Source organism: Notolepis coatsorum, assembly GCF_963971535.1.
Source record: "Notolepis coatsorum genome assembly, chromosome: 14".
NCBI lineage: Eukaryota > Metazoa > Chordata > Actinopteri > Aulopiformes > Paralepididae > Notolepis > Notolepis coatsorum.
In genome coordinates, this window is record NC_140178.1 from 68418810 (window position 1) to 68438809 (window position 20000).

The following is a 20000-nucleotide window of genomic DNA, read 5'->3' on the forward strand; positions in this document are numbered from 1 at the left end:
GTAGTGGTATCTAATACCACGACGACTTCTGGTCAGCGTCGAGGAGTAGAAGTAGGCACCTCATCAGGGGAGGATAGGGTGCAGTTGGGGGGATGGAGTGCAGCCGGGCTAAGTGGCGTGAAGTTAAGTGATGCTGGTCGTATAAGGGTAAATGGAGGGGTGGATGGAGAAGGAGAGGATGAGGAGGAGTGTGTAGTGGATGGAGAGGGGGATGAAGAGGAGCGTGTGGAGAACGTGAGGGGAAAAGGAGGGGGAGTTAAGTATCCCGTGCTGTGATTATGACAGAAAGAAAGAAAGAAAGAAAGAAAGAAGAAAGAAAGAAAGAAAGAAAGAAAGAAGAAAGAAAGAAAGAAAGAAAGAAAGAAAGAAAGAAAGAAAGAAAGAAAGAAAGAAAGAAAGAAAAGAAAGAAAAGAAAGAAAGAAAGAAAGAAAGAAAGAAAGAAAGAAAGAAAGAAAGAGAAGAAAGAAAGAAAGAGAAGAAAGAAAGAAAGAAAGAAAGAAAGAAAGAAAGAAAGAAAGAAAGAAAGAAAGAAAGAAAGAACGAAAGAACGAAAGAAAGAAAGAAAGAAAGAAAGAAAGAAAGAAAGAAAGAAAGAAAGAAAGAAAAGAAAAAGAAAGAAAGAAAGAAAGAAAGAAAGAAAGAAAGAAAGAAAGAAAGAAAGAAAGAAAGAAAGAAAGAAAGAAAGAAAGAAAAGAAAGAAAGAAAGAAAGAAGAAAGAAAGAAAGAAAGAAAGAAAGAAAGAAAGAAAGAAAGAAAGAAAGAAAGAAAGAAAGAAAGAAAGAAAGAAAGAAAGAAAGAAAGAAAGAAAGAAAGAAAGAAGAAAGAAAGAAAGAAAGAAAGAAAGAAAGAAAGAAAGAAGAAAGAAAGAAAGAAAGAAAGAAAGAAAGAAAGAAAGAAAGAAAGAAAGAAAGAAAGAAAGAGAGAGAGAGAGAGAGAGAGATAGGGTAAACTTCTATCTTTGCCCAGAATAGCGGCTCCAGAATTTGTTTTGGGACCAGCTTGGTTGACATTAGCAGGTAACGTTAGTTTGGGTCATCGAACAGTTAGCTTGATATAATCTTCTTTACTATAATCTTTGTGCCCCTAAATATTTTTTCAGATTCACACACATCTATTTTACTCACAAATAGAGTGAAACGCTCGCACTGTCGAGTCCTGGCTTTAGGCAGTATCACAAACTGCTTTGGTGTGTGTTCAGCTGACACTCTTGACACTCCCACTATGCAAAGCGTACACCGTACACTCTCACACACATACTCAGACTGCTCCGGTTACGCATCTACTCAACTCGTGGAAAATACACCATCAGGCTATTATTCTAAAAGAATTGATACTAATAAAATGGAGTATTGTACCATTTTTAATGGCTGGGTAATGAGATACTTTTCTAGTATCAGTGTATCATGCAACCCTATTAGTGACATAACTCCCTGACTATGCATGCTACGTCTACAAAAGTGACATTGTCTGATTCAGTACAGCCACACCACCTTGGTGTTTCTATGACAATCCATGGCAGAGTTACTACAAAGTAAATGAGTACAGATCCGGAGACGGAAGTGGGGATGGATTGATCACACCTTGTGTAAACCACACGCTAGGCCCTGACATGGAACCCCCAGGGGAAGCGGAAGAGAGGAAGGCCCAAAAACAGCTGGAGGCGGGACACAGAGGCAGAGCTGAAGAGACATGGTATCAGCTGTGGAGAGGCGGAGAAGACAGCCCAAAGCCGTGCTGGATGGAGAAGAGTCGTCGTGCCTATGCTCCGCTTGGAATTAATGGGCCAAAGAAGAAGAAGGAATTAGTACATTCAGCATATATTTACATTTCCACTTCTATTTAAACAGTGTAAACAAAGGTGCAGATGAGGGTCTGTATTCCCTATCGGTTATATTATACATTACTCTCAATAAATATAAAATATATAAAATAATATAAAAACATTTGAATCTGAATATATACTATGAGTAAGAGTAAAAGTGAACGGTATACACAAGGTGCAATATACACAAGGTACCCTAACTGACATGATATACGTCATACTGTACGTTGTAGTCCGTGCAGGTTTTGGTGGTTAAGAGTCAGACACACTTAGTGGTCAGACAATCGTAACCCTTAGACACCTACTGTTCCAAATCTGAACCTTCCTGAACTTGACCTTCATGGGTAGTTCTTGAGTTCTACAGCTGTCACTTCTCTAGCTGCTGGCAGCAATCCATGCCCACGGTTGTGGAGCCTGATGGCCACTGACTGAGGCTGAGTGTTGGGGGGGGGGGGTATGAGTCTGTGGCTGAACGTGCTCCTCATCTTGGCTAGCTCCTCATAGGTGGTAGGGGTTCTCCAGGATAGCGGCCAGCTTCCTTCTTATCCTCCTCTCTGCCACCACCTCTAGTTTGACCACCACAGAGCTAGCCTTCCTCACCAGCTTGTTCAGTTTGTTGGTGTCCCTTGAGTTGATGTAGGCACAACGGCAAAAAAAAGATGCTGGCTACTACAGACTGGTAAAACGAATGCAGCAGTCTATTGAACACATTGAAAGACCTGAGTCTCTTCAAGAAGAACAGCCTGCTCTGTCCCTTCCTGTAGATCAAATTAAATCAAATCAAATGTATTTATATAACCCAAAATCACAAGGCATTGCACCCATGGGCTGCACAGTCAAGAAGAAACATCAACGGACCAAGAACGAAAACAAAACCACCATAAAACCCAGATATGCAACACTCTCAGACTTTCCCCAATGAAGATATGGGACTCACTTTAAATAGAGCTAAATACAACAAAAAGAAAGCATAGGAAAACAAGCAATGGTATGAAAATAAGAGTCAAGGCTCGGAGCTCAAAGTATCAAAGTCATATTCCCCAGGGGGCAGGGGAACTGCTCAGATCCAGTTGAAGTATCACTCAGAGACAGGGGTTAGAGAATCTTAAATAAAATAAACAGACCAATAAAATAAACAGACATCCTAACTGAACTAACCAGATTAAACTAAGGGTCTATCCCTGACCATGTGAGATCAGGGCAGGCTGAAAGAGAGAGAGAAAAGATGGGTCTTAAGCAAAGATTTAAAAACTTCAACAGAGCAGGCGCCCCTGATGACGGCAGCTAATTTATTCCACAGGTAGGGAGCGCGGTAGGCAAAGGCTCTGTGGCCAGCGGATTTATTTTTTACCCTACGAATCGATAGGAGGCCCGCATTTTGTGAACAAAGAGCGCGAGCGGGCGAGTATCGTATAGTGAGATCAGATAGATAGAGCGGTGCAAGCCCATTTAGAATTTTGTAAGTGAGGAGCAGCACTTTAAAGTGAAATCCTGCCTGGATAGCCAGTGTAGGGAGGACAGAATGGGTGTGATATGATCAAATATTCTAGTTTTAGTTAGTATCCGTGCAGCCACATTGTGCACAAGTTGAAGATTGTTGACGCTTGATTTAGGTAGCTACAGTAGGCCTGAAAAAAGCACATTGCAGTAATCTAGACGTGATGAGACAAATGCATGAATTAGGGTGTAAGCGTCGGCCAAAGTAAAAATAGGGCGAATTTTTGCAATATTGCAGAGATGGGGCAATTTTGGTGAAATTTTTTATATGTGCATTAAAAGAGAGGGAGGAATAAAAAATTACTCCAAGATTTTTTTATGGTGGAGCTCTGAGAGACAAGACAAGTATCAAGTTTGAGGGAGATGTCTTCAAACAGGCCTCTCTGATTTGGGGGGCCAACGACTACCATCTCAGTTTTATCTGCGTTAAGGAGCAGAACATCTTGCGACATCCAGTTTTTAATGGCAAGCAGGCAAGCCTCGAGATTTTGTAATTGGGAGGAGTCATTCGGCTTAATAGGTAAGTATAATTGGGTGTCATCTGCGTAGCAATGAAATTTGCGTATGAATTGGAATGTATTGTGTATTAATAGGTTGTACTATGTTCATAAAACAGGCTTCAAACAGGCCTCTCTGATTTGGGGGGCCAACGACTACCATCTCAGTTTTATCTGCGTTAAGGAGCAGAACATCTTGCGACATCCAGTTTTTAATGGCAAGCAGGCAAGCCTCGAGATTTTGTAATTGGGAGGAGTCATTCGGCTTAATAGGTAAGTATAATTGGGTGTCATCTGCGTAGCAATGAAATTTGCGTATGAATTGGAATGTATTGTGTATTAATAGGTTGTACTATGTTCATAAATCGGCCTATCCTTCTGCCTGGTGCATGTGTGTGTGTGTGTGCGTGCGTGCGTGCGTGCGTGCGTGCGTGCGTGCGTGCGTGCGTGCGTGCGTGCGTGCGTGCGTGCGTGTGTATGTGTGTGTGTGTGTGAGAGAGAGAGTGAGTGAGACCACATGTACTTGAGCGTTATGAACCTGTTAAGCCTTAAGGTCCCCCTATAGGGGGACCCTGCTTTTCTTTATCATAAATCGATCAATAGAGACCGTATTAGATCCCCAATTATCATATCATGGGGTATCATCGGAAGGCCACACTCATTGGCTACAACCCTGTGCAAAGATTTTCGAGATCGCCAAATGATTGACGGAGCTAGACCCCCGGGAGTCGGGGGTGGTAATGTGTACTTTTGCGTACTTTGGGGCACGCCTCACATATCGGCATGTAACTCGAGAACCGCTGAACGGATTTTGTCACCTGAAAGGGCAATCGACAGGCAACAAATAGGGCTTTAATTCTATCTATTATTGTATTGAAAGAAATGCACACCCGAGCCACTAGAGGTCGGCAAAGAATCGTCCACATGTGGGCCCTTGGATGTTAAGAGGTCAATGTTTTTAAATATTGTTTTTTGTAGCCAAGAGTAAAGACCATAACCCTATCAAAAACAGTAGTCAAAGTGTATATTTTCATTTTTACCGATGTTTTATATGTTTTATCGGAAATACAAATTTATCGGAAAATGCGAATTATTGGAAAAACCGCAAGAAATGACTAAATACAGATTCAACCCTGCCATTGGAAAGAGGAGCATTTTCCCTATCCATAGATGTATGATTTGGCTATAATAAGATCAAGGTCAAGTTCAAGGTCAAATATGAATTTATAATTAAAGTCGATTATCATTAATTACTGTATCTACAAATCCTTCTGTTTAATCATCTTCCCGTGGTTCATTTGCTTAGATTTTTTGTACACATGATCTCAATAAGGTGGTGAATGAGCTCAGTGAGCATTTTCTCGTGCCCCGTATCAATTTTTGATCATCATCATCAAAATCATAAATCATAATTAATCATAATGAATCATAATTTATTTATTCATTACAATTTACTCAGCCTAGTAACAGACACAATATTTCTGACACTGGAAATACATACCCCCAGGTCCCTAGATGTTCCTAGATACCAAGAACATGCAAATTGACCTTGCAGAAGTGGAGCAATCTTCCATTTACTTAGGCATGTACCTTTAGGCGAAAACGGTCTACAGATTAACAGGTTAAATACCTCTCAGCAGAAACAGACCTAAACGCATTACAATCGCCTGCGATCTGACATCAAACGTTTGACACTCGCCAGCAATCTACAATAGACTCACAATGGACACACAGGCTGCACACACACCACACGCATATGTAGTGCAGGCGTTGGTTGATTCGTATTTCTAGGCGTGCACGCGACTTGCGCGGGCGTGTGCATGTGATGTGCGTGTGATGTACGTTACATCAGATTTGTATGTGTCCTTAATCGTATGCCAGTCCGTGCACGTGTGTGTCCATGTTTGTAGCGACGCATGTGCACACCTGTATTCCATCCCTGTTTGAATGCATGTGCGCATTCTCCACTCATCTTCAAGTCTGGCAAGGACGTCTCCGCTTTGTCATTTGTAATCAGCTGATAGCGGCTGTGGCTGTGAAGTGTGCTGCACGCTGCACCAGACTCCAAGCTGCCATATTTAATCCAATCCCAGATCTATTACCAAAGAGGGGGGAGACTGGGGGGCCACAGGACATTCATTCCCTCGGTTATATGGCCAGTGACAGCTGCTAAGTGCATTGATGTCTCTGTGATGCTGCAATGCAAATCAATGTCAGAGGCAGCTTCATCTGATGGGACAGACCAGAGATGGCTTCATGCCGAGCCAGCTACCATCACTTAACACTGCACTGTGTCAGTAAATGATTAATTCATTACTCCATGTCTGCGATTGTCAGTTGAAACGATTGACCCAGTGCTGTATGAAATGGAAGTCTTAGGAAAAATAGGAGACATATGGGGTTTACTCACACAGCAATAGCTTTGGAATCTTTACCCTTTGTCTCACCCCTGGGTGGTATAATATCTTAGGGCGCTAATGTTTCCAGGCGGATACGGACAATTTTGCAGCAGGATATACTTGCATCCAAGTGCATGCAGTGTACATTTCTTTTTTACAATAGCTCACGTCACCATCAAGCTCGTATCAGTTCGAAATCTTGTCAGTTGCCATCTTGGTCTATGCTATATAAACCAGTAGCTAAAATTTATATTTGTATGTGCTTTGACCCATTCAGAAAATTGTGTGAGCCAAATTGAAAAAAGAATTGTATCATGGTTATATGCAAACACCCACCCACACACACACACACACACACACACACACACACACACACACACACACACACACACACACACACACACACACACACACACACACACACACACACACACACACACACACACACACACACACACACACACACACACAAACACAAACACAAACACACACACACACACACACACACACACACACACACACACACACACACACAGACTACCATCAAGCTCCTATCAGTTCACAGACTACCTTTGTTAGATCTGGACATGCTGAAAGTGTGGCTAGTTATGCTACAAATGGATGAAAACACTCATCCATACACTGTGTCTTGCAGACCATCGGGTCTGTAGCAATCATTTTACCCTGATGACTACTGCCAGTCCAAGAGAAGAAATATTATACTATATTATATTTTCCTAAAGAAAAATGCTGTTCCAAGAGTGGAAAGACGTGCTGCAGACAGAGTGGAGGTAATGTTATTAGCTAAAGTTATTGTGTTGACCTGGAAACAGTACACACAGCTTGGCAGGATAACGCCTAAATCAATCACTCAATTAGTACAAAATATCATAATGCTCCACCATAATGCTTCATGTTAGAATTTTTGCAATTAAGAAAAACATAACTTAAGCCCAGCAAGAGAAGGTTTGACCTTACTCCAACTGACAGCCTTACGTAAAAGTACCTTACTAGGCTCTTTGGGACTTTGAGAAGTAATATTTCAACGCATATTATCATTTCATAATAAGTAGATTTGGCCATTGGGGTCTCTAGGCTACACTCTGATCGGACGATCTGCAAGAGAGCCGCCTCGACTGAACTCAAGGGAGGAGTCACCAGATATCTCCCTGTTGTCGTGCGTTCGGTCGCTCCCCGTCAAGCCGCAAAGCTGGAAACCCGGAAACCCATTTGTCACATGATACATTTCCGACCTGACGAGGACCAACCGAATGCACCATCGGCCCGATCCGTGTGAGGACCTGGGAGGCCATGTGAGGACCTGGGAGGCCATGTGAGGACCTGGGAGGCCATGTGAGGACCTGGGAGGCCGGCTGACATTACACCGGAGAGAAAACTGGGCCGCTTGCTATAACTGAGTTAGCACGGCCAGACAGTCTCAAGGGAAACCAGAGCCCCTAATGTGAGCAACACTAGGGGATGAATCGCGAGTAGACACAGTAGAATGATGGTGACGATCCTCTATGAGACCTGCTCGGGTCTTTCGGTGTTTTGGGCACACTGCTAAGCTTAAGAATAAAAGTAGTTTTTATTGAATGGGTAATGTTGTTTGGCCGAACGGACTTTTTTTTACTTTATTGACAACTGTGATTTTAGTCAAAAATTCATTCACATTATTTACAGAAATGGAGGGCACAGGTGTTATCCCAGTCACTTTCTCCTCCTGGGATCACTTAGGAGTCCAGGTTTATTAAAAATACAGAATCCCAAGATCAATACTGAAATGACATGTAAATTGTGTTTTAGGGTGTATTTTTTGCTTTAGAACAGGGATTCTTAAAAATGATCAGCTTGGGACACAAAAAGAGCTAATTTAGTCTCAACATGGGACCCAGGCTAATTAAAATATACTTGCAAATGTTAGATGCGAAGCTCACTCAGTCAGTTATTCACTTACGGTGTGTTATGTAGTACGTCCGTAGTATTTCGTAATGTATGTAGAGGTGTAGTAATAAGACTCAGGAAGCAGGTATCCCATCCTCGTCGCCAATTGTTATGTAGTACGTCCGTAGTATTTTGTAATGTATGTAGAGGTGTAGTAATAAGACTCAGGAAGCAGGTTACTCTTTTAGCCTTTTAGTTAAGCAGGTTAAGGTACGAGCATGGTACAGCATGTTCTCTCATCATCAAGCAACGTGTACTCTTCTTCTCACTTCCTGTAGGCATAACATGGCATTGTATCAACTACGCCCCATAGTGGAGATTCTTGGGAAGTACAGCTTTCACATGCATTACAGAACACAACACGGTGAGCCTCTCTGCTGCCCCTGACCCAGGCTAATTAAAATATACTTGCAAATTTTAGATGCGAAGCTCACTCAGTAATTCTGTCAGTTATTCACTTAGGGTGAGCCTCTCTGCTGCCCCTAGTGGCGGCTCACAGGCAATGCATTTTGTGTGAAATCAGCTTCATGTCTTCACTGTGTGTCCATTATCACGTTGGGACCCAAAAGAAAGAGGCTGGTGACCCATTTTGGGTCCAGACCCATAGTTTAAGAAACGTTGTTGTTGTTGTTGTTGTTGTTGTTGTTGTTGTTGCGGTTGCTATTCAACTGCTGCAGCACAGGTACCACATTTGGGAGGCAGAGTGTGTGCTCTTCCAGTCTGATTCAGACAGACAAGAGAGAAGTTGTGCCTGGGTATAACAGCAACAGTGGGACTAAATCACATCAGGCCTTTTCTGTCCACATTTATCAGAGCGAGAGAGAGAGAGAGAGAGAGAGAGAGAGAGAGAGAGAGAGAGAGAGAGAGAGAGAGAGAGAGAGAGAGAGAGAGAGAGAGGGAGAGGGAGAGGGAGAGAGAGAGGGAGAGAGAGGGGAGAGAGAGAGAGAGAGAGAGAGAGAGAGAGAGAGAGAGAGAGAGAGAGAGAGAGAGAGAGAGAGAGAGAGAGAGAGAGAGAGAGAGAGAGAGAGAGAGAGAGAGAGAGAGAGAGAGAGAATGGAAGGTGGCAGGATGTTATATGCAAAGGCGGCCGGAGAGGACAGGGAGAGGAAGATAAGGGATGAGGAAATGGGAAACCAGAGAGAGTGAAAGATGAATGAAAGAAGGAGCGGAAGAGGGTAGGAAAAGACTAAATAAGGTGAGATAAGATATACTCTATTGTCCCCGTAGGGACATTTGTTTTTGGACTCTGCACTGCTGTTTCTCAAAGAAAAGGTATCGACACGCATACCGGTACAATGATGCTGTTAAAAGCAACATCACCAGAAACACACAGTGATGACCCGACCGCTTGTATCCTTTCGGCAAGCAACAAGCCCTTCCGCGTTGCTCTGATTGGCCGAGCGCGTGCATGCGCATGAGCCGCGACAAGCCCCTCAGCCAGGCAGGAATACTAAGCTCCGCTTAACGCAATTTATACAAATGGAAGTATTGATTTTGCCGTAACGAATCATTAAAAAATATATACCGTTAACTGGAATATGTTGTTTCTTTACACATATCGCTGCTGTCGGGACAAAACCTCATAACTAAATTTTTTTAATATTTTTTTTTATATAAATCAACTCCGTAGATCATCCTCCATATGTGTGTGTGGGTTTTACAAAGTTTAAACAATGGGAAAGCATTAAACCGATCATCTGTCTAAACCTCCTAACTCTATTCACCCTCAAATCTGTGTTCGTTTTTTTCATCTGCTGAAAAGTTGGGTTTTTGGAGTTTTTGTCCCGACAGCAGCGATATGTTGGATTATGTAATTGGTTTGTCATGACAAACCAATAAAAAATCGCGAATTAACCGGTGGCTATAACAACACACAGTAACTACATGCATCATTGTTTACAATGAACGGTGGGGCTAATCGAAAGGACTGGACACGGACGCGTTAAACAGCAATCAATTAATTTAATATAACAGTCCGGTTCTGTGTTTGTTTGTTGTTGGTGAACAACTAACTTTATGTAGCACCCTGAATATTCGACTATTATTCAGAAGTGCTGACTTGCCTTTTATCTCCCCTTTGTGCACAAAGACATGTTAACTAGTTTCCATTGATATTCTCTCGAACAATGACGCAAGTTTCTCCTTCTCTCACCGGCTGGAATATGGATTATAAACAGTAAACTGAATCATATTCAATCCACCCAGTTCTCTTCCTGTGGGGCTAGTTGGCGGTACCGGCAGGTGGCAGGCGGAGCGCACGAGAGAGGGGTGGAGGAGAAGCAAGTCAACTGAAACGGAAGTGGGAAGAACCAGTCTCTTCGGCGTTGAACGTGAACCGGGAAGGACGTGTCGTTGAGCCCCGTAGTGGATCACGCGGGTGAACGTATTGAACTTGGATATATTACGGGTTATACTAGAAATATAAGCGTAGTAGCGTGTTGCATGTCCCCACTGAATAACCCTAGTGATACAACGAGTTATCCTAGAAGAACGCGGTATAGCCAAGAGTTGGCTTATGTTAATGTTATCCCCTCCAGCGAGGTGCCCAGCCAGAGTGGCTTGAAGAGGACTGGTGGTTAGAGGCACCCTGCGTTGTTGTATGTTTCGGCTAGCAGGAGGGCTGTCTAGGACCCACAGAGTAGCTTCAGTTAAGGTAGCCTCCAGATTATTATTGCGCGTCAACCCAGCACCGGCAGCCAGCAGCCTGTCAGCGCCGGCAGTCTACATCTGCTCTGCACCGGCGGTCGTCAGCCTAGCACGGGAGTTCGTCCCGTCCAGCAGAGGTCGCCAACACCCAGCACGCGCCTCCAGCCTGCTACTGCCTCCCTGCCTACCCCATCTTGCTGCTCTTGGGACGAGAGCGCACGTCAGCTATCTTACTACCCACGGACGAGTGGTGGTGAGATTGAGGCCGCCATCTTGGTTGAGTACAGTGGCGCTTTGAGTGCCAATATCCTATAGTACATTGCACCGTGTGTCATGACAAACCAATTACATAATCCAACATATGTGTAAAGAAACAACATATTCCAGTTAACGGTATATTTTTTTAATGATTCGTTACGGCGAAATCAATACTTCCATTTGTATAAATTGCGTTAAGCGGAGCTTAGTATTCCTGCCTGGCTGAGGAGCTTGTCGTGGCTCATGCACGCGCTCGGCCAATCAGAGCAATGCGGAAGGGCTTGTTGCTTGCCGAAAGGATACAAGCGACCCGACCCTCAGTAACAACACACAAGATCACAGAGAGGAACTGTATATGGAAGACAAAAGAGACAGCAAGAGGGGAAAGACAGGGGAGAGAGAGAGAGAGCGAGAGGGAAAGAGTAGTGAGCAGATTGCAATGGCTGTGACGCTGCACATCGTCCCTCTGTTTCTGCCGTGGCTTCACTCTCTATTAGAGACAACAAATTAGCCAGAGGGAGAGACAGGTGCTGCTTGAGCTGGGAGAGAAAATATCCAGAATTTGTGTTTGAGTTTCAAAACTGAAAGGAAATCAGTATGTTTCCACTTGTGCCTGTTTTGTTGGTAGTTGTGTTGCCGCTGTCCATGGTACTGAAATGATTCCCACAATTTACTTTCCGTGCAACTCTGTTGTTTGTTCTTGTTTATTTGTGTGTGGATGTGTACTGAGGGGGTCACACACGTGTGTCAGTGTGTAGCGTCTACACGTGCACTGCCTCTCTGTGTGCTACATTGTTCTCTTTCTGGCTAGTGCACTGTCTGCTGTTTGTTGTCGACTGAATGAGAATTGCTTCTTTTCAACAACCTCCCAACTAACACTCCTTCTCTTCCTGTGTCTTTCACTCTCCCTAACCTGGACTCATTCCATTTCCAATCTCTGCCTCATCACATGTTCTTCACTTCCATTATTTCCCATCTCTCTCTTCTCCTTTCAATCACTCTCCCTCATCCGTGTGGCCATCCCCCCCCCCCCCCCCCCCCCCCAACCCTCTTTCCATCCACCTAGCCAACATCCTGACCGTCATCATCCTGTCCCAGCTGGTGTTACGTCGTCAGAAGTCCTCCTACAACTATCTCCTGGCGTTGGCGGCCGCCGACATCCTCGTCCTCCTGCTCATCGTTTTTGTGGACTTCCTGTTGGAGGACTTCATCCTGGGCACACCGCTTCCGCCATCGCTCAACAAGGCAGTGCAGGTCCTGGAGTTCTCCTCCATCCACACCTCCATCTGGATCACCGTGCCGCTCACGGTCGACCGCTACATTGCCGTCTGCCACCCGCTGCGCTACCACACCGTTTCCTACCCGGCGCGCACGCGGAGGGTGATCCTGGCCGTGTACATCGGGTGTCTGCTCTCTGCCGCGCCCTACTACTGGTGGCCCGAGCTGTGGCACAGCCTGCCCGGGGTCGGGGGCGGGGCAGGGGATGGAGGCGGCGGAGAGGGCAGCGGGAGCAGTGCCGCCCAGCACGTGCTGGTGTGGGCCCACTGCGCCACCGTCTACCTCCTCCCCTGCACCGTCTTCTTCTCCCTCAACGCCATCATCGTGCGGAAGCTGCGCCGGCGGCGGAACTGCTTCCGTCTGCGCGGCTACTCGACGGGCAAGACCACCGCAATCCTGCTGGCCATCACCTCCGTCTTCGCCGTGCTGTGGGCACCGCGGACCCTCATGATCCTCTACCACTTCTACTCCCCCGCGCCGACCTCGCATGACGCCGGGCGTCTGCTCCACCTGCTCACCGACCTGGCCAACATGCTGGCGCTGCTCAACACTGGAGTCAACTTCTTCCTCTACTGCTTCATCAGCAAGCGTTTCAGAAGCATGGCGGCCAGCGTTCTGCGGGCGTTGTTCCGTTGCCGGAAGCAGCCCCCGCCATTCTATGCCGGACACAACTTCTCCATCACCAGCAGCCCTTGGATTTCACCAGCCAACTCCCATTGTATAAAGATGCTGGTGTACCAATATGACAAAAATGGGAAGCCCATCTGTATCTCTTCCTGAGCTCTCCACCCACAACAACCACCCCCCCTCCCCGGATACGGGGGGCTTGTTTCCCTGGTGACCAACTATGTCCACACAGCTTTAAACATGTCAGCCAGCCTGAAGGGCTGCAGGTCGGATCTAGGATGAGAGTTGGCTCACTTTGAGAGATTACCACCAGGCGGAGCCGGGATGGGAGCCTGAAGAGAGTGGAGTAGAAAAGCAAAGAACAGAGAGATGTTTGGCAAATGGCAGGGGGGCGGCAAAAACAAGCGCTCATGAAACCACAGACCAAACTAAGAACACGTTGGTTAATAAAAAAATAATAATAATAAAGTGACTGAATTATCTGCTTTTGCCTGGAGTGTGATGAAGAGTCATGACTATAAGATCACAGGCCGAGGAAGGGTACTACTATGAGCTGCCGCTTTAGCAGCGCTCGGATGTGAGAGCTGATAGGTACTTTGTGACACGTCAACCTCTAAATGATACCGGCTCCTTCATGTACTGACTCTGTTGTGTGCTGCCGCCGACAGGGGAGACTTATTAACAGCTGTGTCTTTGTCCCTCGGGAGTCATTTCTAGTCAAGAGAGATCCAATCAGTGTATGGGCATTAAGCGTTCCACCTCTGAGGGTGAGACCCAGCCAGGCATGGCCACACAGACAGTGTCTGCTGCCTACAATTCTGACTGCTTCTCAAACCTCGTAAAGCAGTGCTGTTATTTCCAGCTCCAGAATCTGCAGTGGACATCTCCGAGGCATGTTAAGCAGGGCTGTTATGACGAAATCAGCCCTGTGGATTCTCCCTGTGTGCGCGTGCGCTGAGTTCCTCCTAGCAGCGCAGGTCAGCCAGCGGTCGGCCAGAGGTCAGCCAGAGGTCGGCTCTAGCTATGGATGACAGGCGAGGTCACAGAAGCTCTTAGGTTGAAAAGGAGGTCTGCTCATTGTTGTTAAAGGTAACGGTAGACATAATAATAACAATAATTACATTAGACCTGACTTTTAACTGTAGATGCACAAAATAATAACGCAAAAAATATGACTTGGGGTTGGTGTGGTGCCCAAGGTGTCATTTATCTTATAATCACGGTTTTAGTATTAGCAGGGGGAAATTTCTGCTATTAGTAGATAGTCCTCTGTTGAATATTAATGGTCCTTGATGACTTACTGTTAGCCATTATCAGAATGAATGTAACTGTACATCTTTTTAAAGCTTTAGCTTTTTGAGAGAGAAAGAGGGGGAGAGTGCAAGAGAGAGGGAGAGAGAGAGAGACACACGGTTTACAATTTGTTTTCCCATCCAAACATCTCTCTCTCTTTCTCTCTCTCTGTATCTATTTCTATCTCTCTCTTTCTATCTCTCCTGGAAAGCAGTGAATTGTCTCTAAAGGCTGTGGCGGCACATTTCAATGCTGCTCTTTCTGTGTGGGGGTGAATGGAGCTTGGTAAGAAACAATGAATTTACACTGCAGTCCTGTCACATAGATCTACAGTGTCCCAGCCCTGCCGAGTAACAAAATCATAAACATGCACACACACACACACACACACACACACACACACACACACACACACACACACACACACACACACACACACACACACACTCACACACGCAAACACACACACACGCAAACACACACACACACACGCAAACACACACACACAAACAGACACACACTCACACACGCAAACACACACACAAACACACACACACACACACACACGCAAACACACACTAACATACACACCAGTGCATGAACGAACAAACACACACATGCAAACACACACACACATAGCCGCCATTCTTGCTTTGTATGGCCTGCAGACGCAGCGTACACTATGATCAATGCACGTCCACTCAGCCGACACCTTAGGGCATTACCTGTGTTCATCTATCCTGCTAAGATGGAACTGTGCCAGAGGGCGAATCTCTCTTAGGTAACACCCTCCTGCAGGACCCAGACATGTGTTTTTTTTTTTTATGGATTGTTTTTTGTTTTTTTTCTATTTCGATCTGATGAATGTTAGACAATATATCTGTAAACTTTGATGAAGAGATGCCCTCTAAAATCTTGTTTGACACTTGGATTATAGGGGGAGCAGTGTGGAGGTGGGCTGAGGCGGGGAGGGGGGCTCACCATTCTCCCTCTCACCATAGCAACCATGACAAAGAATCACGGGCAAGAACTGGCTACAGTACAGTTGAAAAGCAGGCCAAGGAAGAATAGGATTGTTGAGTAAGGGCTAAAAGAGCTATACTCCGTCATAAACCACAAATATGACCAGGGCTTTGGAGTGTCTATGATCAGGGCTGTGGAGTGTCTATGATCAGGGCTTTTGAGTGTCTATGATCAGGGCTTTGGAGTGTCTATGATCAGGGCTTTGGAGTGTCTATGATCAGGGCTTTGGAGTATCTATGATCAGGGCTTTGGAGTATCTATGATCAGAGCTTTGGAGTATCTATGATCAGAGCTTTGGAGTATTTATGATCAGAGCTTTGGAGTATCTATGATCAGAGCTTTGGAGTATCTATGATCAGGGCTTTGGAGTATCTATGATCAGAGCTTTAGAGTATCTATGATCAGAGCTTTGGAGTATCTATGATCAGAGCTTTGGAGTATCTATGATCAGAGCTTTGGAGTATTAGTTGGGTCAAGAACCAAAATTCCGTGACCATTCTCTGGCTAAGATGTTTTGATGATTGATTTGACTTCTATGGACCTTTTATTAAATATTTAGCCCCTGTGTCCCTCCCAAAAATCCCAGCATTTTTTGTCAGATGGCCAAATCCAAAATACCTGCTGACGCCATCTTGAAAAATTTACTTTTGATCCAGAGCACCTAGAATCATGTATGAACACACTTTTTTGTGTAAGTCAACCTTGACGATTCCAATTCTGACATCAGTTTGACTCTATGACATCAATTTGACCCAGAAATCCAAGATGGCCACCATCTAGTAGAGCAAAAATTTAACTTTTAATGTCAAAACCAATTTTACCATGGTACTGCTGTACTTTAAACAAACTACCTTCATAAGGATCTCAGCAAAATAATTTATGAATGTACAGTATGACAAGATAACTAATTATACTTCAAAATACGCTCTCTTAAATAGCTGTAACTTGAACAGGTTAACAATGAAACCACTTTAAACATGTCATGATCAGTCCGAATCAGAGCATTCTGCCTCACTAGATTCTGAATCATCAGATTCCAATGAATCACCCCTCCTCCTCCATACATCATCATCTCCCTTCTCATCATCATCCTCCTCACTCTCCTCTTCCTCACTTTCTTCAGCTGGCCCTGGTGCAGGTAGATGTGTTGGGAGAGCAGGTTGTGTGTGGCAGACAGGGCGACAGCGACCACCCACCAGCTCCCAGCCATGTTCGAGTGGCAAAGGGTGTCGCTTCAGGGAGGGGTGGTGCACTACTAGATATGCCAAGTAGTTGGCACGGAGGCAGTGTTGGCGTAGGCTATCTGCATGTGGAGGGAGATGGATGAATGATTTGTTCTTCATACTCTTCCACTTTGTGGCACGGGCCTCAGCCATGGTGCTACTCTTCTTGTCGCCATAAATAACATGTCGTGTGAACTCGAACAGCTCCTCTAGCACCTCCTCCTCAAGGTCAAGGCTATCTCCACACCGCGAGAGCAGCCGTTGTGCCATAGGGCTCTTTTCCACCTTGTCATACACTGACGACTTACCCTTGCCATAGAAGCCTGAGTTGGCATCACAGCCTGTAATACAGTGTAGCTGCACAATACAATCTGCCATCTCCTCAGTAACCAGGCCACGGCAGAAGACTGTGTCCTGCTTTCTCTTGATACAGAGCATACCGGGCAGCTGTTGAGAGATGACCGCTGCCGTGACATGGGCAACGGTGTCGGCTGCATCAATGACAACAGGGCCACTGTAGCCTGACTCACGTAGAACTATGTAAGCTGAGAAGAGGATGGTGTCAGCCTCAGACTGGTCAAAGCTGTAGTTCTGCATTGGTTGCTGGGTTGACAAGTTGGTGCAGTGGGAGCCAACAGAGTAGATGATCTCTGTATCTACACCCTGTGTAACAAGGTCAGTCAGATAGCTGCATATTACTTTTTGTAGCCGCGCCTTGTTGCTGACGCTACACAGCAGTGTTTTGAACTCTCTGGCACAGGGGAAGGGGTCACCCAGCTTCATGTAGGTGTTGGGGACATGTACCTTACCTTGTACCCGCAGGTCTCGCTCATCATCTTTAGTTAAGTATGCTGCATCGTACGGGTAATTTACACAGAAAATACGGTCAGCATCACCATGGCGGGCCACCATAGTCCAACCACTTGTATGGGGTGCCATCTTGTGTCAGCCGATCTTCTGCTGATGGGGTTGCCATCCTCCAGATCATGCCCATGTCGACAAGAGCGGTGTAGGGTTATTGCAGATCTACAGATTGGAGAAAGAGCTTCTGAATGAGCTTGCTCTTCTGTGTCTTCCTATATGTGCCATTGGAGTTGAATAAGGCCACACATTCCTCGACAACACGATGTTCCAGCAACTCGGAGAGATTCACAAGTTGACTGACCTCAACCAGGTCGATCACTGCCTTGAGAGCACTCCATCTCAGCAGCTCTTGCTTTGAGTTCCTCCCCGGGCTTCTCCATGCAGGGCCGCTTGGCAAATGTCAAGCATTTGCTCAGAGGGACAGGTGCATGGAGGCAGGTTTTCTTACTGAACACCCGGTCTCGCAAGAAGCTGGTCAACTTCTCCTCTCCCACAGCATGGGGTGAGTTGAAATCCGCAATGAGTTAATCGGAGGGTGGGTGAGGCTGGATCAAATGGGAAGGAATCAAACTCATGCATGCATGCAACCAGGTCCTGCACGCGCTGCTCATCTTCTCTCATCCTTTTCGAACCACATTCTATGTGCTTCCTCTTGGCTTTTATTTTTTTGGTCAGGGCATTGTGAGCCACCCGGATCTTGGCCAAATTGTTTACATTTCTGGAGTGCACCAAGTCAAGTCAAGTCAAGTAATTTATTTATATAGCACATTTAAAAGCACAAGAGCCAACCAAAGTGCTGTACAATCAAAGCTTAAAATCAATGTCCTAATATAAAATACACAAATACAAAAATACAAAAAGGCACAGCAGGACAAGACAGTACATTCAGAGAATAGGACAGTAGGACAACACACGGATAGGGGAACACAAAGTACAGTAGCACACAGGGGACAGAGGAGCATAAGAAGAGATACAAGAGGGAGGGGGCAGGATAAAATTACATGGGAGTGTGTGAGTTAGGGTGTGGGAGAATCAGGGTTTATTGAAGGCCAGGGAATAGAAGTGGGTTTTTAGACGGGCCTTAAATGTCTCCAGCGAGGGGGCAGATCTGCTTCTCATTCTGGAGGATGGAGAGCCAGCCAGACTTCATTTTGCTGCCCTTGTTCATTGTACACTCGATCCACATGTCCCAGGCCATGATGGAGTAGGGGTTTCCTGTGATGGACTGAGTGAAGTCAGTACGAAGGAAGGTGACCTGATCAGCAGGGAGAGCTGTCAGCATTGCCCAGAAGTCAGACAGCCACCTTCCATCAGTGCCCGTGACACAATCTTGACATCTTATGCACGCATGCTCAACCTGGATGTTTGCCTCATAGTCCTGTACAAGACATTCTAAACGTTGCAGAAACATACAGTTACAGCGGTGTGCAGTACCCCCTCCTGTCAAGGTGTCATTGAGAAAGTCGTCAATGATACAGATGCTTGGTTCTCCCTCAGCGATCCCGCCAGGACACACCAAACACCGCTCAAGGTCATGCATGGTCCAGACATCACGCAGGAGAAGCACATTCTGGTAGCTTATCCCCATGCCCAGCCCAGTAAGAGTCAACAAGCTCCTTGTTTCGAGTCATCCCATGAAGGGTGACAGTGGCATTGATGGCGGTTGTGGTGGGTCGCTTTATGATGTACTGTGTTATGAGAGAGGTGAGAGAGTGTGTGCTTGGAGTCAGATCTACCCCCTTCTTCCCCCACAAAGCAGATAGCAGCTGCACCATGAGAGGCAAAAGCTCTTCCTCCTCTTCTAGCTCCTCGACCCTCGGTGGCCATGGGACAAGTTTGACTGACTTGATGTCATCCCTGAGCCGCTCAGCCACATTACGTACCAGTTGCTCACTGCTGACACCGATGGAGGAGAGTGCTGCTTCGACATATGAACCACCCCCAGACGTGTCATAGACTAGATCGCTATGGCTCCTCTGAGGACGGGAGAGGAAGCCGATCTTGCTCTCAAACTCCCGGGTCAGGATGTCTTTGATGTAGGATGACTTGACCCTGGATGTTGGGAATCCATACCGAGAAATTATAGAGCTGTAGTCTTGGAGGAGACTCTGCAGTGATCTTAGCTCATGTTCCTCAAAGATAACTGTTCTGATGTGGTCAAAGAAAATAGTCTGAGCCTCACGGAGAGTGACATTGTGCATGTGTGGGAGTTTGTCATCTTCACTCATTTTCTGGTAATTACGCACATATTTCAACCAGCATTTGAGGTGATATCTGATTTCAAGTGCATAGGGCTGATCAGCTGCATAATCAATCCGACAGTTGATTCTGTCTCACATTCTCTGATCTTCCAGGGCCACCGTGTGGCTCTTGAAAGCTGCCCATGCGTGATCGTACGAAATCAGTACCAGCTTTGATTCTGGGTGCTTGGACGACTCTGTCTTACAGCACCACACATTTGGTTTTATCATGTATCAGCCCAAGACTCGATCTCAGCCGCTTGGCAGCTGGAGCCGCAGCTGGGGAACAAACATCAGACATAGACAAAGACTCAGATTGGCTTTCATCAACCTCTCGTCTTTTCATAGTTTCATAGTTTCGCAATTATGCCACATCAATGTGGAACGC

The 20000-nt window shown here is 45.7% G+C and overlaps 1 protein-coding gene across 1 annotated transcript in view; it reads left to right on the forward strand.

Annotated features, from left to right (window-relative positions):
• The window catches only part of gpr139 (G protein-coupled receptor 139), a gene marked incomplete at both ends in the record, with an annotated part of 76811 nt that extends 63689 nt beyond the window's left edge, over positions 1-13122 (forward strand). Inside the window, one exon of the mRNA XM_084328447.1 lies at positions 12131-13122. Within this exon, the coding sequence (XP_084184573.1) occupies positions 12131-13122 (992 nt within the window). The remainder of the gene's footprint in view (positions 1-12130) is intronic.
• Between the last annotated feature and the right edge of the window lie 6878 nt (positions 13123-20000).